This window comes from Coccinella septempunctata, chromosome X (assembly GCF_907165205.1).
Source record: "Coccinella septempunctata chromosome X, icCocSept1.1, whole genome shotgun sequence".
Lineage (NCBI taxonomy): Eukaryota > Metazoa > Arthropoda > Insecta > Coleoptera > Coccinellidae > Coccinella > Coccinella septempunctata.
Window position 1 is genome coordinate 23,259,783 of NC_058198.1, and position 24,807 is coordinate 23,284,589.

General features: G+C 33.7%; 2 protein-coding genes across 3 annotated transcripts; one reads left to right on the forward strand and one right to left on the reverse strand.

Moving 5' to 3' along the window:
* The first annotated feature begins 5,287 nt into the window (after window positions 1-5,287).
* Window positions 5,288-7,142, forward strand: LOC123322411. Its single transcript, XM_044910358.1, has one exon. It carries the CDS (start codon window positions 6,432-6,434, stop codon window positions 7,140-7,142), a length of 711 nt encoding a protein of 236 aa, XP_044766293.1. The 5' UTR covers window positions 5,288-6,431.
* A 300-nt stretch (window positions 7,143-7,442) lies between these two features.
* On the reverse strand, window positions 7,443-9,550 carry LOC123321636 (putative nuclease HARBI1). 2 transcript variants are annotated; one of them, XM_044909351.1, is made up of 3 exons: window positions 8,909-9,550; window positions 8,422-8,830; window positions 7,443-7,983 (listed from the first exon to the last, which is right to left on the reverse strand). In XM_044909351.1, exons 2-3 carry the CDS (start codon window positions 8,599-8,601, stop codon window positions 7,648-7,650), a joined length of 516 nt encoding a protein of 171 aa, XP_044765286.1. In that variant the 5' UTR covers window positions 8,602-8,830; window positions 8,909-9,550; the 3' UTR covers window positions 7,443-7,647. The 2 variants fall into 2 exon arrangements, with proteins under 2 accessions (XP_044765286.1, XP_044765285.1); XM_044909350.1 differs by having other exon boundaries at window positions 8,422-8,933.
* Between the last annotated feature and the right edge of the window lie 15,257 nt (window positions 9,551-24,807).

Genomic DNA, 24,807 nt, shown 5'->3' on the forward strand with positions numbered 1-24,807 from the left:
ATCTCATCGTGCAATAGACCACTAGGTTTCTTGTGTCGAATGTGTAAAAGCTTCGATGACGAGGGTGCGATCACGTCAATATTACGCTTTCATCCATAGCAAGCTGAACTTTGCCTGCATGGTTTGAAATCCGATGTATAATGTCCATAAAATTCGACTCGAGAGGCTTCAGAATAAATTTGTAAGATTTCTACACTTCTAAGTATCAAAATTTCACGTAACTCTCGGTATAGATGGAATACGTTCCCAGAATAATATTGAGCTTCTCAAACATCGGAGAATAAAAAAAATCCAGTAATTTCTCCCTCAAAACCATAAGCAGTTAAGGTGCATTAACAATTAATTCGCTGGTCGAAGTGCACTTCGACACGAAAGTTGGCACGTAATTAATAATCACAATCAACTTCGGACTTCAATTGAACGCATGCGTTATGAAGTTTGAGTTTGTAGCAAATCTGTCATATAAGAAGAACATAACCTAACTTTAAGTGAAACTGAAAACGAAAAGAGAAAGAATTGAGTAATTGTCTGTAAACCAATAACATTATGTTCGAATTTTCGTTTATATCCTTCTTTTTGTTCCTTGTGTTGTTAAAGTTAGTTTTTTGTGCTGTAAAACAATAATGAATGTTGTACGAAATAAAATTGACGATGAAACTTTGCTACAGTGTATATCGAATTTCAAGCCCTGGTACGACAAAAAAGATAATGGGTATAAATCTAATTTACAGAAGGAAAATTGTTGGATATCTATAGGTAACACCCTAGGTTGCACAGGTAATGTATTGAAAACTTTAAGTGTTAATATCAAGTACTAATTATTTACTAACGTTTTAGTGATGGAAGCAAAGGCCAAGCTTAAAAGCCTGCGAGAGAAATATAGAAGGGAAATCCTTATAAAAAAGAAACTTGAGAGAAGTGGTGCTCCTGTAAATAGCAGACCTGTTTGGCCCCTCGTGAGCTTCTTTCATTTCATGTATAAATGTGATGAAGAAGCAAATAAGGAGATCTTTTCAAATATCCCTGTCGAATATATGTTCAACTTTCTGAAGATGCAAGTTCCTCTATTCCGTCTTGTAGCAATACATTCAGGAGTCCTATTCCAAAATGAAGGAAAGACCAGTCAGATGCAAGCACGACGGATAGCAGTGATGCCAGTGGAACTGATTCGCTTTCTATGGATTTATCCAGCAGCATTAAGAGCATAACGGAGAAAAAAACGGATAGTGCAGATACATACGAATTATTTTCGAAATATTTGGCATCAGAATTGAAGGACATTGGTGAACCACATGCCAAAATTTTAATAGAAGATATTCAGATGCTGGTGATGAATTTTAAGAGAAATTTAAGGGTTATTAAATGAAAATTCTAGCAATGTTTCTCTCTCTCTGACCTGAAGTTATGTGATTGTTATGTATTATTTTTGAGTATGTTTGACCTGTTTCCTTATGAAGCCCGTTTGCAACAGCCGAGAATTCTCTAGAGAATTCACCTTGTAGCACAGTTATGTACCTATTTTCGTCTGACTGTTTTTTGATGAATACATAATTAGGTACATTGTAATAGATTTTATACTTTGAATATCATGATTTTCATGTTTTGTTTGTTTTTTGACTTATGTCCAATTATTATTTCAAATTTATACCTTTATATTTTTACACCGTTATACAACAAATATTTTTCTATTTCTCTATAATATTAGTTTTTGTGCTTACTTACACATAATGGCTCACAAAATATCTTTTTGTATAATTATAGTACCTTGAAGATTATCTTATATGAAGCGGAACATCGGCTCAAAAAAAGAGTGTTCTTGTTTCATTTCATCCCTCACATCCAAATAAATAATCACAATAAATATAATTTGTATTACTTGATTTGTAAAAAAACTAAACGTGAATCTCTTTTTTCTTTCTATCTGAATGTATTTGTACATCTTGAAAATGGGATTAATTCATCTCTGCGTTCTTGAATTGAGATGGAAATAAATAGCATTGCGAAGCATGGGGCGAATGAAGGTATCGAACAACACTTCCATCAATGAGTTCAAACCAATGGTTCGGGAACATTTTCGGATAGAAATTCTAAAATTATAGACGATAGGGCAAACTCATAACAAGCCCACAAAATAATACCTAGCTCATTTCTCCCTAATGACACAGATATTGCATCTTCTGAAACTTATTAGGGTTTTCAGTCCCAATCTCTGGAACAAAATCAATAAAAAATCGAAATAAACGATTTGCTGCTGCGTAAATTCTTGCACTAATTTGTGAGGAGTATATTGAGTAGAAGAAATTGTTGCCTGACAATGAACTGAAAAAAGGAATTTTGAAATTACGTCAATTATAATTTCAAAGTTCCTTTTTTCAGTTCAGACTCTCACGTTATTTTCAAACACGAAGAAATGTTTTTGAAGAAGTCCGTTTACTGCTTTGGCAACATTATGGTTTATCTATGATGGTGCATCTGCTAACTTAGGCGTCATTTAGATACAGAAAAACCAAATAGTTGGGTAAGTAGAGAAGTAAGGAATTGGCCTGCTGCTATTTCAAGTCATCAGGAAAGGGTTGAATTTTGCAGGTCATTTTGAAAATTTGTTCAATATTTCCGCCTATTCATTTTTTAATGCTATTTTCCATGATTGCTTTTGTGTAATGTTATTTTATAAGATCGTTCTTGGTAAATCATTGGAGAAATTAAAATATTAGTTGAGTTTTTTTTTACACCAAAAAGGGGCCCATACGTATAAAAGAAATGAGAGATTAAAGGTCCAAATTGAACGAGGATTTCAAAAATGATTTTGAATTCGAAATATCTCAGTGGCGTAACACTGATCGCTTTGCTTCATTACCTATATGCGAACATAAAATTCGTAATTGCAAACAAAAAAATGCACTATAAGTACCTCTTAAAATACACCCAATTTCATTTGCATATCTCGAACAGTTTCAGAGCAATGATTCATTGAAAAGTCAGTTTTCGAGAAAAACTTCAAAAACCCTTATATGAATAGTTCTGAAAAATTTAAGGGGTGATTCCTTGTCAAAAATAGAGTGAGTCTTTTAAATACTATTCTTTTTCGAGCCCCCCTGCTAAGCTTCAGCCCCCTAAAAATGGCGCCCAAAAGCAGTTCTTCATTATTTCTCAAGAACCAAAGAACTGACAAGGATAAAATTAGACAGACATTTTATGCCATCGAGAATGCACTCAAAAGAAGTTTTGGTGGTGCTCCTCTATAATTGCAAGGGGTGGAAAAAGCCACCCCTAAACCTTTATTCGCAAGAAGGTTTTTTTCATACTCAGATTTTACAATGAAAAAATTAACTTTTGTGTAGCTTGTTCGATTTTTGACAAACGAGTTCTCATGAAATTTCTTGCTGAAGTTCGCGGTTTCTGAGAAAAAAATAATTTATGAGGGGTGAATAATGTCTACAAAAAACAGTTCTTTTATTAATCTTAATTAAATCATTGGGACCGATTTCGGAATACATGATTCCATCTTCAGCCATAAACTACAAAATTTAGATAAAATCTCGGCACGTCAGAAACCTCACTAAAATATACAGGGTGAATCTTGTTGAAATGTACATACTTCACACATTGGCAGAGGACACTTAGCTGGTTCCAAAAATACCCCATATGCTAGGTCTTCAGCCATTCGTTTGGATTATACAGGGCGATTTCCAGTTTCGAGTCATATATTGAAAATGCTCTAGTGGACGAACGAATGATTACATACCCATCAAATTTGGTACATGGAAGGACTACACTTCCATCCCCATACAGCAGATGTAACAGTTTATCAGTTTCCAGAACCGGACTCTAGTTTTTTCATATCATCGGAAATCATATAGAAACCCACACAGCATGGAATATTGCAGTGAAAAATTTCAAAATATTTTCAAGAAAGATTTCATTGAAATATTTATGAAAGGTTTCGAGAATATTTACGCAGTTTTCGCAAGATTGGCAGAATATTTCCATGATATGTAATAAATGTTTCATGAAATATGACTTCATAAGATTCATTAACATTTCATGAAATATTCTACGAAATTTTTATGACAGATTTCGCAATATTTCAGGAAAATAAATATCCATAGGAATCAGAATATTTGTGAGAAATATTTCTTAAATTTTTCAAAAAATATTTGCAGGAATATAAACTGAATATTTCCAATTCGTCTACATAATACATTGAAAAAAACCTTAAAGTAATATTTCAGTGGAAGATTTTCGATGAAAAGCTGAAAGTGTAAAAATTATATCAATTTTCATTCCCGAAATCTTACTGAATGCTCTTTGAAAGATTGGCTGGCCAATAATTTGTATAAAGATCGCTAATATGTATGAAATATTTTGTCTTCCAAAGTACCTATAATGCAACTGAACATTTCATTAACGTTTCAAGTAATATATATATATATATATATTTATTTACAATAAATATTTCAGAAACGCTCCAGAATATTTCTTTGCAATATTTCTGAAAGATGAAGTGGAAACCCAAATGAATTGTTAATATTTCATGAAATATTTCAGGAAATGATATTTTGATTTCACTGAAACGTTTTCATATAAGAATTCATATATTTAAATAAATATATAAGAAATACTGCAGGAATATTTCAAGACATCTCCGGATTTTTGTGCGGAATATTTTGGGTTATATGTTATATCCGTGAAATATTCTACTGACTTTTTATTTAATGCTTTGTCGTTAGCATCCCTCTTGTCTGAAGTTACTGTCTTTTTAATGTGTGAATATGCTATTATTCTTTTCGTACTGGGTAGTCATTATAGTACGTCGAAAGAGCAAATAACAACAACAAAATATCTATCTGTATGAATATATTTGTTGTTATAGTCTATACCTTGTTTCTTCAACAATTTATAATTTCGACTGTAGATTTTCTATTGAAACTATATTGCATAGAGTAGCGTTAATTTATATTTCATTTTATCCCTTGAATTACTTCGGAGACACTCAATTACATTAACCTACTACCCCTTTATGTTTATTAAATTCATCTTTAAATTTTCATCGTATCCTAATTAACTTTTAAATAACGCGCTCTTCTCTCGACTAGACTAGTGTGCGTCGACGCGGCATTCCCAGTCCCCCCCGATAGAATCAGCAGCGATGCCAGGTTGGAGAAATTTTCCTAAGATTTATTTTCCGATGTCCGGAAATCTGTTCTATTTCATATATTACACTATCTGCAATTACTCTAAGCCACGTTTCCACATTCTACAGTTCAGGTTCAAACCGAGTTCAAAGTTGAATCCATTGTAATTTTGGACAGTTCAGTTCTATTTTGTCATTGTCAGGCAGTCAGTTGAATTGGGTTCAACGTTGGATTCAGCTTTTATCTGTAACTGTATAACCGGCATTCGATCATTATAAGTACCTAATAAATAATTTGTGAAGTAGATGAATTATTTTTAATCATATTGTCTTAGGAACTGACTTAAAATAAATAATTTTATTCCTTGGATACAAATGAACTTAACAAGTATACTTTCAGAAGTCGATATTCTCTATATCTTTATCCGTTCTTCTCAAGGCTTGATAAAAATGAAAATCAAGAATCTAGGTAATTCAACATAGTAAAGATTTACTCTACTCTGGATACCGTATACTGGGTAATAAAATTTCTGGACCCGGCAACGCTGATCACTAGCCACTCTAGCCACCTGCTTAGTGCAGAAACGAGAAACGGCAGTACGTGGGATTTGGGTTTCATTAGAAGAAGCCACAAGTCGTATTCGGGTTCGGATTTCGGACAGTTCAAGAATTGTTCTAGAACTGCGCAGAACTGTTGCGCAGTAGTTTCGAATCCTAGAACTGTCCGAGGATGGTTCTCATTTCATGAAAATCCGAACGCAAAAAAAACGTCATATCTCAGCTGTATTCGGGTTCGACTTTCGGACAGTCCGAGAATGGTTCTAGAACTGCGCAAAGGATTCGAAATTCGAACCCGAATAAAACCTATGGCGCGTAAAATATGAAAAAGATTTGAATCTCAAGTTCATCTATTATCTGTGGTTATTTTGTTCAAAATCCTCAAAGGTCTTTTGCCATCCATTGTTCGAAATATTTTGTGAAAACTCTCCATTCTTTTGTCCGAATTGTATTGTCGAAATTCTTTTGTTACCCTTTTGTTGAAATTATCTCGTTTAAGTTGTTTTGTTATATTCTTTTGTTGTGAATATCTTGCTTAAATTCTTTTGTATATATATTCGTTTTTTGAAATTATTTTATCGTTACCTTTTTAAAATTCAAATAAAAAATTTTTTTAAATTCTTTTTGTTCGAAGTCTTTTCTTGGAATCATTTCATGAATATGTCCGGCGAAGGTAAGTGCATATTAAAAAATTATATATTAATTAAATAACTAAATTTCTTATTATTCAGATTTCAGTATGAATCATTTCCTACTCCTCGATAGATCTGATGAAAAATATTTCAATAGAGAAAGGACCCTCAAACTACTTGAGCTCTATAAAATTTACAAAAAAAAAGTTGGTACCTATGAAGTGAAGTCGATGAAGAAGTTGTGGGAGTTGGTTGGCCAGGAAATGAGTAATCATTTCAAAATTACAATATCCGGCAGCAAGTGCGAAAACAGATTTAAAGTCCTGGAGAGGTGCTATAAGAAGGTTGTCGATAATAATAATGCAACAGGCAGGGGGAGAAGTAGGCCGTTTGAATTTGAGAATGAAATGGATGATATATTCCACAAAAAAAGGAATATGAGGCCAATCGTCCTACTTTCCAGTGAATCAATATTCACCGAACCACCTCCACAGTCTGGTGAACTTGATTCAGTCCCCTGCCTCTCAATTGAAGAAGACAGGGAAGTGGTTATCGATCAGCCTTCTACTTCCCAACCAACTGTCCCACAATCGGCTGAAACTTCAAGAAATAAGCGTGTTCCCAGCTGCTCCTACCAGAAAAGGAACGATATTCTGGTAGAGCTAAAAAACGATCTCAAGTCATTTTATAGCAGAAGAGAACAAAGGGAAGAGGAGAAATTGGAAATAGCTAGAAAAAAAATTGAACAAAAAGTGTTAAAAAATCAGCTACTCAGTGAGTATATAGAACTATTAAAAAAAAAAAGGATTAGTCGGTAATTTGTGTTTGTATATATGTATATATTTTTTATGTAAATTGTTTGTGTTCTTTATTTATTTTATTCATTTATTATTTTTGTCTGTGTTTATTAGTTGAATCTGATTTTGCCTTTTAGTTGAGTATTTGTTATTTATTTATATAAACAACAACATCTGTTATAAATATAATAAATTTTTTAAATAAATGTAGGTGAAAATGAAAATGCAGTTTTGTGTTCATATATATTTATATACGAATTTTCAACAGAAATTATGCAATAAAGGAAAATTTCAAGACAAACGTATTCAATATTACCATATCTGAACGATGTTTAAATATCCATCATAGCAGCGACATAATTCCTATAATTTAAGCCAACTTCATTCCTCTCATCATTTTCATTATCATCATCGGTTTCATTGCCAAGATGTTCTGCATTGCGGTACTGGTTGATGCAAAGGTTGAAGTTCTGATCATCCATGCACATATTATGCAAAACGCAGCATGCTCTAGCAAAATGGCAAATCAATGGCGATCAATGTTTCTGCTCTTCAGATGGTACAGTTGACGAAATCTTTGTGTGAGAAGCCCTATCGTGTGTTCAATGAAAACTCTACAGTGACTAAGTTTTTTGTTATATTTTTTTTTAACATTTGTCAAATTTCCATTATCTTTGTAAGGAGTCAATAAATTTCTCAGACAAGGGTAGGCACTATCACCTAAAAGAACATAATCCCTACATTTTTCTGATAAATTTTGACCGAGAGGGCTAGTCCTGAAAACTCTAGCATCGTGAACACTTCCTGGATACCCTATAAAAACATCTCTTATTTTCTTCGTATTGTCACAAACAGCTTGCACCTGAAAGAATGAATATACATACATTATTGATATATATGAAGTATATTATTTTGATTATATTTTGGCACATATTTGTAATTAATGTCAGATTGTACAGGTTCAATGTTGAAAACACTCAGACCTCGATGTACAGTTCAGGTAAAACGAGATTCCAACATCTAACCTGTTCTACCTGACAATTAATTATTAGAGAAATTTTAGGTTTAGAAAAATGTATTCTGTCAGTCCTGCCGATTTAGGCGGAGCCTCTCCTTGCTTAATCTAAGCTATAAACCTTCACTTTCAGCTACTGAAAATCTGCCAGTGTTTGTTTTCAAAGTATGAAAATGTCAAAATTTTTGGTAGGCACTAATGTTTGCAGCAATTGAATCTCTAATTGTTATTTCGTATCATTCCATTTTTCTTGATCATAGTGGAAAAGGCAAATAGAGTAATTACCTGAATAGAATAATATTTCTTCCTGTTCAAATATGATACAGCATCATCGAGGGGTGCATATATCCTTATATGTGTGCCATCTATGCAGCCAATGGCATTAGGAAAACCCATATCTGCAAATTCCTCTGAAATGCTTCTGAATTCTGTTGCTGACGGCCAAACAATTACATTGCCAGACATATCAGAAAGAAATGATGTCACATCTACTACGATCCTATGGAGCGTACTCACAGATAAATTGAATCTGTCAGCCACATCTCTAAATGAAGTAGATTCATTACTGGCAAACCATAAAAAGGCTAGAATACATTTCTCACTACCAATTCTTCGGAAGCCTGTTTCTTTTTTGGAGTAATATTTTGAAGCTTCGAACTGTTCTTTCAGTTTATGAACAATATCTCTGGAAACCCTAAAATAAAAATTTATCATACGTTACATGACCGTTAAAGGATAAATTATCGATACAAATATTAGACCGTATGCATACCATTATAACATATTATTAATGGGACGTATCATTCATTTCGAGTAGTGTCAACGATCATTGCGAGCAAATATGGATTAAGGTGAAGATGAACAATACCTCCTTCGCAATCGGCTGCGTCTATCGCCCCCCTAAGGGTAGTTTACCTTCTTTTATTGAAGCTCTTGACGATTCCTTATCCTCAATCGTTCCCACTGTTGATGAGCTAATTTTGCTCGGAGATGTGAACACCGACTTGCTTACGAACGGGACTTTGGTTAATTCCATGGATGCTTATGGTTTCACGCAATTGATAGATGAACCTACAAGAATATCTAGAGACTCTATGACATTGTTGGATCCAATTTTCGTTACCAGCCCAGGATGCGTTTCGAATTCTGGTGTCGTTAATGCGGATGTTGTGTCTGATCACAAAATGGTTTTCTGTGAGCTGAGCTTTGAATCGTCAGTGAGGAGGCCAAGAATGCACTATTACAGAGACTTCAAATTTTTCGATATAAACTTATTTCAGAGCGACTTGCTGAGGGAACCTTTTTACAATATTTTTACTATGGATGATATCGATGAGAAGGTGAAGTTTTTCTCCAGTCTGGTTCTGGGGGTGTTCAAGAAGCATGCTCCTTTATAGGACCGCTGCTTTTTGTTATTTATACGAGTGATATCCTTACTTCCATTAAATATTGTAGATATCAAGCCTTTGCTGATGATACTCAGATTTATTGTGACTTGAATGCGAACAACTTTGTTCAAGTTCAGGAAAATATTAACAGTGACCTTGAAACTGTGAGTAATTTGGCTGGGAGACACAATCTGAAGTTGAATGGGGGTAAGTGTAAAGTAATGTTGTTCCGGAATAGGAGATTGAGGGTGAGCCTGTCCCAGATGTTTCAGGTGCGAATTAATGATTTAGTCTTGCCCATTGTTGAGACCGTCAGTAACCTGGGGATAACATTCGATTCTGAACTCAAGTTCACTTTTCACGTAAACAACCTGCTCAAGACATCATTATGCATCTTGAAAGAAATGTATTCTCACAGACATTGTTTTAACCGTTCTATTCGTAAAATTCTCAGTGAATCCTTAGTTCTGTCCAGATTCTATTATGGAGATGTTGTCTATGGAAATTATTTGACGAAGTTCGAGCAGCACCGCATTCAGAAGGTACAGAATTTTTGTTGTCGTTTCGTGTTTTCACTGAGGAAATATGATCCTGTCTCTCATGAAATCAGAGAACTGGGTTGGCTTCCAATGTTTGTTCGAAGAAAATATAATTTTTGTGTTTTCTTATATAAAATAGTCAAATATAAAATTCCCGTCGAACTCTATAATAAACTTGTTCCTAGATCGGCTGTTCATTCAGTTGTGGTGAGGGGCAGAAGTCATCTTAGCATTCCTCGACACTCCAGTGCTGTGTTTCAGAAATCTTTCAGTTATCAGGCCGCCAAAGTGTACAATTCACTTCTCATTGATTACTTGCATGTTTCTGAGTTTCGGTTGAAACGTGTTCTGAAGGCCAGACTTCTCGACTTATTGTGTTAGTGTTAGAATAACGTTTTATTGTCCTGATGCTTTTTTCCTCTCATGGTGTGATTATTTGTGGTTTTTCTCTGTAACCTATTGGGTATTCTGTACACTCAGAAATGTATAATCATGATTCTTGAATGTAGATTGTAGAGCGCTGTAATATTTGTATGTTTGTATGACACAGGTTAAGTGTAAGAATAGCCTTAGGCTAAACTTCGCCTGTGTTATATTGAAAATGTGAATAAAAGGCGTTTATTATTATTATTATTATTATTACTACTATCAAATAAATGTATAAACTCCATAATTCGCGAATTTAATGATAACAGCATGATAAAAATAATTACAACACCCTTTTCGAATAAAATTTGGTTACCTTCAGATTTCAGATTACCGACCACCTGTTCAAAAATTAAGGTTAGGTTAGGTTGCTATCAACAAATTTCGACATGCGTCGAAAATATCCCAGATCAGTTCTCAGGTACTGAATTTGGATAGTTCTAGGATCGTCCAGGATGATTCTGACGAAACCCGAACACGAAGAAGTTAGTCCTAGAACAGTTCAAAAAAAACCCGAACAAGAACATTCTAATGCGCAAACTCCTGACAGTTCTAGAACGGTTCTAGTGCGAACCCGAATACAGCTACAGATGACTCTGTTCGGCGCAAGCCGAACAAGGAAGCATTCATTGGTGCCATTTTGATTTTGTCGTTTGCGCGTTGTCTCGATCGTTTTGTGTGTTTGTGTGAAACTAATGTGTGTATTGATATGGAACGATATAAATTCCAGTTTGATTACCACTTGATTCTTGGTAAGTAACTTATTTCCTCTTTAACGTTTTCAATCTACTTGCTTACTTACTACTTATTAAATCTATCCATTTGTGCCATAATGTCACCGAAATATTTGTATATGTTCATTTTTTATTATTTTTCATCACAATTCAACTGTTTCACCCTAGGTCTTACCTTACCACAACCAGGTTGAACGAGAGGTTGAATCTATTCAATGGAATTTTCGAATTAATCTTTATTCTTTTTATAATATCTATTTTAACATGTGATTGGGAGCTAATGAATTCCATGTTTTACGGATTTCTACTCGTATTTTTAATTTTTGTTTACCTATTTATGCAAATTATATCATTTGATTGAAGTTGGTATCATACTTCATACTTTGAATGTTTTGCAGTAGCTTTTGTTGTAAGGACAAAATATGAAGAAGCGACAGATGCCGAAATAATTCAGTGTTAACCATACGGATATGGTTGGATGACTTCAGATGGTGGACGGAATAAAAAGTGAGTTTTATAATTTTTCCATATCCTGGGATTTTTTGCTTTTCTTCAGTTCACCCTCAGAATAGGATGAATTTTGTGGTTCTTTTCACGACTACTTGCTGTGCGAGTTGCGTTCATATAGAATCTGCACTAAAATTGTTCTCGTGATGTGAATTTTTTTAGGGCTTTTATTGTTTTGTAAATAATGACTTCACTTTATAGAGTGTGAGAGTCTAACTTCAAACAAATTCTGTGAAAAAGGGCAGTTTTTCTGTTGTAAATATACTAGCACGCGTTGAATTAGTATTTTTAAATGGCGATTTCTTAAGTAAAGGAATATGATACTGTAATTTGATACATTATCGAAATTTTTTTGATTTTTTCCGAGGGGGTAACCACTTCCGAAATCGATGTACTTTTGAAGACCGAAATCATCATCCGAAATCCCGAAATCATCATTCGAAATCCCGAAATCATCGTCGAAATCATCTTGATTTCCGAAATCAATGTACATTTTTCACATAGTGGTTATCCTCTCGATTTTTTAAGTCCATTTCTGAATGTACCAAATATCAAAGTCTTATTTCTTGTCGTTGAAAAGATATTCAACAAACATCGACTAATTCGAAAACGAGGGAATCTGATTCAACTCGGAGAAATAACTCGGTTATTTCAAAAATTGAATGTCACGAGGTTCTTGATAATCATTTTCTGTCAAATAAAAAGTTTAATAAAACTGATTAATGAGAGTAGCAGCGAAGATTAACGAGGATATTCATTAGTTTGTCGTTCTGTGGGTCACAACGTTTGTTGAAAGATCGAACAAAAGAATATGAAATAAAAACTTAAATATTTGGGTGCGTATGTGTAACTTAAGAGTAGTCATAAAAAAATCACAATTGTGCGCAACTTAAACCTTCGATCGTTCTGTCCAGGCATATTTACGAAAAAAAAAACTGCCTTCGGCATACTGAATTTGTTCAAAGTTAGAGACTTGCACTATATAATCTTCTGTTACCATCTATTTGTTCTAATAGCAAAAATCACACCGATCAGGAATTTGACAAGTTGAAGAAAATATATTTCAGTAAAGTGTATCTTTTCAGTACTATAAATATTCCATACCACCAATGTAGTATCATCTTGTACTGACAGGTGCTTTATAAATAATTTTTACATCAGTTGGCGTCAATTTCGAAATTCTATGATGTTATTCAGTTCAAAACCCTCTAGTGAGGAGCATCATTCGAAGCCAAATGCCATGCAACAATCTTTAAGACCCCGTATTTACTGCTGCTGAATTAATTTTCTGAAAAGTACATATTAATTATTTTTCCTCCAATTTTGCGATAATTACCCCAATTCTTCATAGAAGAACTTTCATGACCCTAAATTGACAAAATATGAAACTTTCTGTTTCTGAAAAATCATAAAAATATATTTATTCCAGGAATGCCAGTACCCAACGACAATTTCCGTTTCAATTATCTGCAGATCCTGATGACGAAGATAAAGGTTTCATTGATACATATTTTAATGAAGTTAATGGAAAATGAATAAATTCTTTTAACTGATTTTGTTCTATTCAATACAAATATAACCTTGTTATACTATTTCAGGAAAACCTTATATATATATATATATATATATATACCTTATATATATATAATGTTCCTCAAAAAAATATCTTGCGAGATCTTTGAACAATATTTAACAAGGGACTTCATAAAATACAAATCCTCAAAAATTTGATATTACTTTGAAGATATGTGTTCAAAGTATTGCTCAGCTACCCTGGCGAAATGTTGTTCAGAGAATTTGCAAGATATTTTTTTGCATATTATTGCAGAAATGTAGATAACGCTTAATATAATTCAAAACATTCCCTAAATTTTTATGGAAATATTTCCTATTATTGCATATAAATCTTACAAAAATATTTCTAGAAAGATTCCAGCAACATCACACAAACATCGCAAAAATATATTTCGTAACATTTCAGAACCCCTCGTTGGAAGATTTCGAAAACCTCTTCTGAAGATTTCAGGAAACATTTTCTTCAATTAGAAGAAATCTTGCGTAAATATTCCATGTAATATTACTATAATCTTTAGAAGAGATTTCACATAATGTTGTAGAAAATATTTAAAAAATCTATATGAAATATTTCAATGTGAGAAAAAGTCGGACATAACCTTATTTAATGGATATTTTAACGAAAGATTTATTAAATATTCAAAACCTTGCGTACAAATATTTCATAAATATTTGACAAATATACCATGCTATGTGGGAAATCACCCTGTAGATGGAAAAGCTTATAAACCTGTTATGGCAATTCAAACTACTCTAAATACATTTTAAATATGATTCATAAAATCTCGTCGCACAACTACAGATTTAGAGAAAAAAAAATATTGAAATTGCGTACTCGGAGATAATTTTTTTGGACGGATTGATTTTCATGTAAAAACCATGTCGAGATGTATCAAAAAGTGGAAACAGAAGAATATTATCAGTTAAGATCCCCTCGATGTGCAAGTATTGCAATATTCAGGGACGGACTTTCATTTCAGATTGTGTTTTTCAATAGTGGATAGGTCAAAAAAATCACAATGTATATTGACTTCTAAAATAAATTATTACACAATTCTGAATATCGTCCACACATTTTTCATTCACAGGCGGCGCTCACTTTCATTTAGATCAAATAAATAAAAAAAAATGAAATAAAATTCATTTGAATAACTACTTCGTTCAAATCATTTTAGTTATTCGGCACGGAAAGCCTATTCCGAAATTATTGATATCGACAGTTAATATTTGTCAGTGCATCGGAATCTATTGAGTCAATTTCTATTGATAGAAGGAGGACTGTTTGATAACACTATTACAAAATGGAAAAATCAAATGTGAAAGATTTATGAAAGATGCTCGAAATGTCCTCCTTCCATCTCAATACATTTTCGAGCTCTGACATAAATATGATTGGTTGATTTCCTCATCACTACGGGATTACTCCTAATCTTGATACAAGCTGCTTCAATTATTTCTTTGAGTTGGTACTTGGAATCAATTTCAACGTTGCAAAAGAATTCCCGCTGTAACCCCATAAGAAATAATCTAGGGGCGAAAGGTCAGGCGATCTTGCTGGCCATGGAATAGTACTCCGTCGACATATAGCACGACCATTATAGCGGTTTTGCAAGAATTCAGGAAACTGCAGATTATAATGAGGCGGAGCCCTGGCTCTGTCGTGTTGGAAATAAATCTCGTTGGTTGTCATTTCCTAATAATTCAGGTAAACGATGATTTAAAAAATCTAAATAGATTTTGAAATCAACGTACTATCGAAACAATGTGGTCCAAGAAATTCATTATCCTTAAGACCAATATTCAATGAAATAAATTGGAAATGAAACTAGTGAAAATTTGGGAAATGAATGAAATGAAAAATTAATGCCTAGAAAATGAAATAATTGAATTCGAAAGCTTGGCGAAGAATGAAGAGTTTCACTTAAGATCCCTCCCAAAAAAACGAGTCGTTTTACCCTTAAAATTCTACATTTATAACCTTATAATATTCAACTTCTTATACATTCAGGTATAATTTTCGCATAAAACTTTGGCCGCTTAAAAAAAATTTACTATTGAAAAACCCATTCTGAAATGGGAGTCCGTCCCTGAATATTGCAATACTTGCACATCGAGTGGATCTAAACTGATAATATTCTCCTGTTTCCACTTTTCGATAAATCTTGGTATGGGTTTTCTATGAAAATCAAGCCGTCCAAAAAATTAATCTCCGAGTACGCAATTTAAATATTTTTTTTCTCGAAATCGGTAGGTGTGCCACGAGATTTTATGAATCTCATTTAACATGTATTTAGTGTAGTTTGAATTGCCATAACAAGTTCATAAGCTTTTCCATCTACAGGGTGATTTTCTATATGATTTCCGATAATATGAAAAAAATAGAGTCCAGTTCTGGAAACTGATAAACTGTTACATCTGAAGTATGGGGATTAGTGTAGTCCTCCCACAGAGCAAATTTGATTGGTTTGTGATCATTCGTTCGTACACTTCAAAATATGACCCAAAACAATAAAGCGCCCTGTATAAGTCAAACGAATGGTTGAAGACACAGCATGTGGGGTATTTTTGGAACCGGCTAAGTGTCCTATACCTTTGTGTGAAGTATGTACAGTTCAACAGGATTCAACCTGTATACTTATACGCAGAATACGCAAAGGGTAAAAAATTCTAGAAAGCCCATCTTGGAGATTACGTCCAGTTTTTCTCCCCGGTCGTTATCGAAGGAGGGTACGCACATTTTTGATTTTTTCTTATACACCCTCAATATCGCACAAAGGGATTAACTAATCCTGCGCAGTTGCAGAAATTGTTGGTTATTTGAACTAACTGTGACTCATTGGTGGAAACCCAAATAAAAATGAAGCGTTTGAAATGCAATAAATTACAGAGGAACACGACCTGAGGGTAAAAATGCTAGTGAAAACGCCAAGCAGAAGAAAATTCAGCAAGAAATGATATGTGCATTTTCGAGGTTTGATATTTTTTGCAAAAAAAAAGCTTCAATCCAATGAATCAACATGAACTAATAGATTAATATGAACTTCTTTTCTTTTCAACTATTTTTTTTTTTGGGATGATATACTGGGATCAAATATGTAGAAAGAAGGGATATATATTTTTTTTAATGCATAATATTTCATGCACGGCTGTAACGTAACAGTTTTCACTTAAAATCTCCATCCTAGGAATGTTTTTTCTGTATGATATTCTTTTGTTCTCTTTGACATGTAGCGGTTTTTAGTCTTTGAGGAAGAGAAGACCCTTCGAAACGTCTGCTCAGTTTGCAATTTCTTAAAAATAAATACGTCCAACTTCCTGTTATTCTTTTATTGATGATATAATGGATCCTACAACAGTTTACAATATATTTTTTTTAATAATATATGTACTACATGCTTCATTTATAATATGACCACTACAAGCACAATGGATTTAAATAACTGTTTATAAGCATTTGCCTTTCCATATAACTAGTCATAGTACACTCATTTCTTATATTTGGAACTAAAATTGTTAATTATATCAATTCCTCAACATCATCACAATTATCTATAGGTACACAAATTATGCAATATAGTACAAGATACAATAATGCCTTGATATGAACCAATTATATATTCACTTTTGTAATGACCGTCTGTTATTTAGATTTTTTATAATTTTAGGAGGAAAAGTTTTCGTTTCTGGACAAGAGTTTTATTTTTTGACAATCCATCTTTTTTTTAACATACACACTCGATTCTAACATGAATCATAGCAACAAATAACTTATTTACAATAAAATTGAAAGTTCGTAGTAACAACTTTCATTCCGAGAGAGAATACAGAGAAACGCCAAAAATAACCGAAATATGGGCAATCAAAACAAACAAGAAACTGCAACAATATCATAAAGGCAGGTAGAAAATAATTTCATAGAATAAATAAAGTTTAATCCCTTCTGGATGGTTTAAACCTACCCTCCCGAAGGTTTCAACCCTCATTTTTGGTTTACACTACCATCAACCTCACGGGCCTTAATGGAAAAATTCAAGGTTGAAAATAATTCTAGCTTTTAAGACACAGGCGTATCATTTCTTGATTGAATATTTTTTTCTGAAAAACCGTGAAGTTAAGCTACAAATTGCAGGAGACTTCATTTGTTAATGAAGGATCAAGCTATTCATAATAAATTTTTTTATTGTAAAATATGAATATATAACAAAGTTTCTTGCGAAACGAGGTCTAGGCTTCTTCTTTCCCTCTCAATCAAATAGGAACTCCAGCAAAAATTTGGAATATGCTTGATTTTACTCTAGTCAGTTTTCTGATTTTCGAGAAAATCTTACACCTGAGACCTAAGAAAGGAAGAAATCCAATTGGCTTTCTGCATAGACCCACGCTTTTATTATCGTTTTTGTCTCTAATCGTATAATGTCAATATTTTAGCAGATCATGTGAAATTCCCATAAAAAGTAGGTACCCACTCACCTGGATAGTAAAGTTATGGAAAAAAATAGAGGGAGTAATGGAGTTGAAAAATGAAGCGAGGTACTCATATTAATTTGAGATATAATGAACTTTTTCTTTCCATATTTGTTTTTTTGGAGATGTAAGAAATTCTTTTCACTTTCGGCCGTACCTAAATAGCAATGAAGGTTGTTATGAGTTCGAGGAACTGTTTCGATATTTGCGTGACCCCAGAGTCGCCCCTATTTATCGAAATTTACTCGTTGAAATTCGAATAAGCAGACAGTAGAGATGGAAGCAGCTTTTTCACTTTCCTCTAAATTAGTTGTTAACTCACTGAATGTTGTCAAGTTTTCTATACCAAGATTCATGTACGATCCAAGAGTAGGTATATTCAAATCGGAGAGAATAGCGAGATATTTTGTTCCTAAAAGAATAGTGAATTAAGGTGATAAATGTGTGAAATATATTGGAATTCTATCATCTTTACTGTCTCTTCTCGAACAAGTAAGTCCTTAAATTTCTTTTTCTTGAGTTTGAATAACACTTTCGAAGAGGAATGAAATTCTGGCTCCCAAAATCAAAAATTATTTATTTATAGGTAATATTCAGGTATATCGTAGATACTGTTAACTGGCACTAGATAACATTGAATTATATAAAATAACAACAATGTGTATGGTGAAAATTTAAGACCTGTCCTATACATCCCATGTCTGAATGGACCAGTAAAGATTTATTATTATTATTATATGTGATAGAAAAAGGGGTTCCTGTATAATTTTTAACGTAAATGTTCTAGCCTTGAAATATTAATAAATGATCTCCACATTATTTTATGTATGATTTCAAATTCGAGAGCTCGAACAACAAATTAGGGCAGTCAAAGAATCTTCTATTCAGAACGATGAGAAGTACACAAAGGCAAAGTTAGATAATGTTGATTTGAACGAGCAGATTATATGTTTGAAACAGCAGATAGAGGATATGGAATTGAAAAATGAAGAAAGATCACAGGTAAGTAGACAAATTATAGCCTTGAAATTCAACGTGTTTATACTGAGTGATTCAATGGTAAATGCGGGCGAAAGCTGAGGGTAGGTAGAGGACGCTAAGGTGAATCAGAATAGCCTATATTCAAAGAGGTTGTCTCTCTTTGTAATCAAGATACAGAGTGTTTTATTGATTTTGTCAATTTCTTCAATCACTCGTTACTTTGTAAGCTACCCATATATTTCGATGATATTTGGTAAGTTAATTCTCTGCAACAACTAGTTCGTACCGACACCTTTTTAAAAGTGATAAAAAACACATGAACTAGAATATCCCTGGCTCGCTGTCTCCTCAGGGAAACATCTTTTTCCGAAGAAAGTGGGTAGAGCTACTGCCTTTGCGGGACGTGAATATTTTTAGTTAGAGAAATTTCTATATAATGCCATCTAGCACATTTTACGTTTCGTGAGAAAGGGAACAACACCCTTATGTATCTCTGAAACTATTCGATATCCATATTTTGCCTAGTCTGAAAAAAAAGTCATCACTGCTTCATTGCCCATTTCGCGATAAACAAAATTGTCCATAATTTCTCCCAAAAATCATTAACTGTACCAAATTCTAGAATAATTAATGCAATTTCACATAAAATCAAAACTTCTATTACTATCTGATTTCATATTTGTGTTCCAGTTGAAGAAGATAATAATGCTAAAGCCAAGAGAATTGATGAAAAAATAACGGTCAGAGACAATTTCTGACCAATCTCCGAAATTAAGAGTGTTGTGAAAACATGAATTTTATTTTATTTGTTGAATTTCTACCGCAAATCCTGAATGAATTTATATAGGAATTATTTACAATCGACAAAAATAACACAGGTCTTGAAAACATACGTTCGGAGCGATAAGCAGAGGTTCTCGATTGCATATATTGTTTCATATGATAGAATTTTCATTCATTAAAGGGAACGTAGAAAAATCACTGTCTCATTGAATACTTTATAATTACGCTGAAATTTGTGAAAGTTGCTTTGGGAATAAAAATAGAAAGACATTGGTGCTCTTCATTTTGGTCTACCAAACAACTCTTTGGTTGAATTGCAAGAAGTAACCCATAAAATACCACTGAACAACCCAACATTGGTGCATCGGCCGGGAAACCAGTGTGTTGACCGAAAATAGGATATTCACCACCAACCCCATCGACTCATCGCAACAGGAGGGTACAACAAATTAATGGTAAACTACAGGCATTGAAAAACATCACTATCAAGGGACATTACCACCACATAAGGGAAGGCAACAACTATCCCTAAGAAAGGGCATCTTCTTCAAGGGGCGAATCACACTTCATTAGTCAAATTGGGCATCACTTTAGGCGACAACAGGGATACATTCGCAGACGAGTTTGCAGAGGGAATTACAGGTGACATTCTTCCATTCCTGCTCATGGGTCATGATTTAATGAAATTATTCAAAATCAGATTTTCGTAAGACTTCTCATAACTCATATACTTACTCAATTCACTATTTGATTATATTGGACAGTTAAAATATTATCATTTATAAAGGTATTTGATTATATACATAACATAACCTTAGACAAGGTATAATCACACAAATTCTCCTTTAATTCCACTGATTGGATTTTGATAGCACTATTTTCCTTAGGATAGTAATTTGTTTTGAATTCAAATTGTATAATTTTAATTTCGAAATTATCTTTTTCTCTTTTGAATTGAAATTGAATTTGAAATTATGGATATTGAAAAACTTGAAAGGAAACGCAGAAGTGTAAAAGGCACAATAACTAGGATAGAGAACTTTATAAAGGAAAATTTTGATTTGGATATTGATGTCAGTGAATATTTCACTCGAGAAGCTCTGCTTATACAAGCTTACGAAAAATATAGTGACATTCAGGAAGAAATAGAGGTAATTGATCCCGAAGACAAGGATAGAAATGAAACAGAAAGTAAATACGTTTCTCTTTTGGCAAGAATAAGAAAAATCACTGGTCAAATAAAAAAACGGGAAAGTGCAATTTTTCAAACCGCACTTCAAACTTCTGTGCATGAATCTTCTAGCTCAAAGGTCAATTTGCCAAACATTACCATTCCTTCATTCACCGGGAAATATTCTGAGTGGAGTTCATTCAAAAACCTTTTTGATGCTATCGTCCACGATAACGATAATCTTAGTGACGTTCAAAAATTCACTTACCTTAAATCTAGTTTAAAAAATGAACCGTTAACTTTGGTTCAAGATTTATTGTTAACTAATGAAAATTATGAAGTAGCACTTATTCTTTGCAAGCGGTATGACGACCAATTAATTACAATAAATATGCACTTGAGTGGTTTACTTGAAATGAACTCAATCACGAAGGGGGATTCTAGAAATTTAAGACAATTCATTACTAAGGTCAGGCAAAGTTTCAATTCACTACAAGCTCTAAAATTGCCAGTTCACAATTGGGATGTTGTTTTGGTTTTTCTTTTGAGTAAAAAATTGGTTTTTCAAACACAGAAGGCTTACGAGTTAGAAAGAAATTGTTCAGAATTACCCACTTTTCAAGGTTTCATGGACTTTGTGGAAAAAAGATGTCGTGCTCTGGAAAATATATCATCTTTGGATACGAGGGTTAACCAAAAAGTAGTTAACTTCTCGTCAAAGGATCATACTCAAAATTCACGTAAAGTTAGTGAAAAATCTCGTCAAAACTGTTTATTTTGTAAAATTGAAGGTCACTCAATCTATACTTGCGATAAATTCAAGAATATACCCATAGAGAAAAGAAGGGACTTCGTTCGGCTGAATCGAATGTGTTATAATTGTTTGGGTTCGAAACATACTGTCACAAATTGTGTATCGAGTGGTTGTCGTAAATGTCATAAGAGGCATAACACCCTTCTTTGTCAAGGTAATAGTTTTGCTCAAAAATCAACTGGGTTTTTGGATAAAACTGATAATGGTAGCCCTAGTACTAGTGATGCTCACCTTCAACCGTCCATTTCGGATAATTCAATGACTCCAGCTACTGTTGGTTCTAGCCATGTTGGTAATTTAACACCCGATCTTCAAAACGTTATATTATCTACTGCTATCATTAATATTTTTGATAAAAATGGAAAAAGGGTAGCGGCCCGAGCATTACTGGATTCCGGAAGTCAAATGTCGTTTTTGACTGACGATTTGGCCCAAAAAATAGGTCATAAGAGTTTTTATAAGGTTCACAATATCACTGGTATTTCTGGAACAGTAACGAAAGCTTCCAGAATGATTAAAATTCATATGGAATCGATGCATTTTCCTAAAAGGTTCCATTTGACCTGTACTATTTTGGAGAATATTACCACAAAACTGCCTCAGTTACCGATAGACAAAAGTATTTTCAATATTCCCGATCACATCAATCTCGCCGACAGTAGTTTTCATATTCCTGAAAAAATCGATTTGCTCATTGGAGCCGATTTGTACTTCGAACTTTTGATTCCTGAAATCATAAGATTAGGAAAGGGACACCCTGTATTACAGAATTCATATCTGGGTTGGTTAGTAGCAGGTCAAACGCCCTTAACTACAAATTATAGTTCGCATTTTGCATTTCTCAATGTGTGTAATACATTTTTGGACACTGAAGAAATTAGTTTGAATGACTTTATACCCAGGTTTTGGCAATTAGAGGAAATATCGAACGAACGTTCTTTATCAAGCGAAGACAGACTTTGTGAGGAGATTTTTCAAAATTCAGTTGTTAGAGTGGATAGTGGATCCTTTCAGGTTGATATTCCATTTTTGTCTCAGGAACATATACAGAAATTGGGTGATACATTTCAGTCAGCACGAAGTAGATTTTTCTCTTTGGAAAAGAAGTTTCAGCAGGATCCAGAGTATAGGAATAATTACATAACATTCATTAATGAATATATCCGTTTGGGACATGCTAAATATGTCGAATTTGATTCTGACAATCCTGAGACCTACAAGGGTAAAATTTTCTTGCCCCACCACGGTGTTGTTAAGGAAAACAGCACTTCTACGCCTCTGAGAGTGGTATTTGATGCTTCTATGAAGACAACATCCGGATTTTCATTGAACGACATAATGCTTAAAGGGTTTTCTACACAACCAGAATTGTTCGATATTCTGGTCCGATTTAGAATATTCAAGTATGTATTGACTACAGATGTTCAAAGAATGTTTAGGATGATCTGGATTTCTCCGAAACATAGAACATTTCAGAACATTTTATGGCGGGAGAGGCCCACAGATTCGCTAAAATGCCTTGAATTGGAAACTGTAACTTATGGTACCAGAAGCGCTCCCTTCTTGGCAACTCGTTGTCTTAAAAAAATAGCTCTAGATGAAAAGGTGAAATATCCATTAGCATCTTATTCGCTTTTAAATCAATGCTATATGGATGATATTTTGGCTGGTTCTGAAAATTTATCAGATTTACAAAATTTGAAGTCACAATTAATTGAACTTCTAAACTCATACGGATTCCAGTTGCATAAATGGCATTCTAATCATGCAGAATTTGACGAGACTACAGGCGATTCGTTGGTGCCAATTTCCGATGATAACTTTTCTAATAAAGTATTGGGTATTTCTTGGAAAACTTGTTCAGATGTTTTTCAAATTTCAACCCCGTCGAATTATTCCTCAGACTCTAAAACAAAAAGACAAGTGTTATCATCCATATCTCAAGTTTATGACCCTTTAGGATTAGTTGGACCCTGCGTAGTTATCGCAAAAATGATCATGCAGGAGATTTGGCTGGAAAAGCTTAGTTGGGACACAGAACTAAGTCCACCACTATTGGGAAAATGGAAAAGGTTCGCGAACAATTTGACCGATCTTTCAAAGATACCTATTTCACGATGTGTTTTTGAGAATAAGGAGATTTCGTCGGTACAACTTCATGGGTTTTCAGATGCATCCACCAAGGCATATGGTGCATGCGTATACGTACGAGCTCTATATAATGATGGCAATGTTTCCAGCAATTTGTTGTGCTCGAAATCTCGGGTAGCTCCACTGAAAACAATATCTTTGCCTAGACTTGAACTATGTGCTGCGGTTTTGCTGTCAAAACTCATTCATAAAATGAAAAAGGTTATCCAATGTCCAATTCAGAAGATATTCTTGTGGACTGACTCTAAAATTGTCTTATGCTGGCTACAATCATCACCAATGCGTTGGCAGACTTTTGTCGCAAATAGGGTGGCTGAGGTCCAAGAATTAACTGGTGATTGCATTTGGTCGCACGTTAACTCAGCTAACAATCCAGCAGATCTGTTATCACGAGGTGTATTCCCACAAGACTTGGTTAATTGTTCTAATTGGTGGACAGGTCCTACAATGTTGAAAGGTGAATTTTCAATAAATAGAAATTTTGACCCGATCTCAGAGTATGAAACTGCAGAAAATATCCCTGAACTTAAATAGGTTTCATTAACGACAACTGTCAGCATAGGTGCTGGACGTTTAGAGCAATTTCCGTTCAAGAGATTCTCTAAATATTACAGATTGGTAAGTTGCATATCATTCTGTCTGAGATTTTCTAAAAATTGCCGTGATAGATGTAACAAACAGTTGGGCCCTCTTTCGGTTTCAGAAATCAATAATGCGGAGATGATACTGATTAAAATAATTCAGAGAGAACATTTTGAAAATGAATTTGACAGTATTAAAAATCAGACAATGCCTAAGGGAAGCCTACTCTCGAATTTAAATCCTTATATTGATAATGATGGTTTAATAAGACTTAATACTAGACTTGCAAATGCGCCTATAAAGTTTGACCGTAGATTCCCAATCCTTTTACCTGCTAAGAATCATGTTGTCAGATTGTTGATTATTTCAGAGCATCTCAAATTGTTACATGCCGGCCCACAGACCGTTTTATCGAATTTACGACTCAAATATTGGATAATTCATGGAATTCGAGAAATAAAATCTGCACTTAAAGGGTGCGTCACATGTTTCAGATTTAAGGCTCAAACTCGTGAACAACTAATGGGAAATATTCCTTCAGATCGAGTTACCATTG

What these genes read in the sequence shown, in the direction of transcription:
- LOC123322411 (XM_044910358.1), top strand. Translation starts at nt 6,432, where the DNA reads ATGAATCATTTCCTACTCCTCGATAGATCTGATGAAAAATATTTCAAT.
- LOC123321636 (XM_044909350.1), bottom strand. Translation starts at nt 8,850, where the DNA reads ATGATAAATTTTTATTTTAGGGTTTCCAGAGATATTGTTCATAAACTG. An exon ending in AGAAATATTATTCTATTCAG is followed by an intron (nt 7,984 to 8,421) that starts GTAATTACTCTA and finishes TCATTCTTTCAG; the next exon opens with GTGCAAGCTGTTTGTGACAA.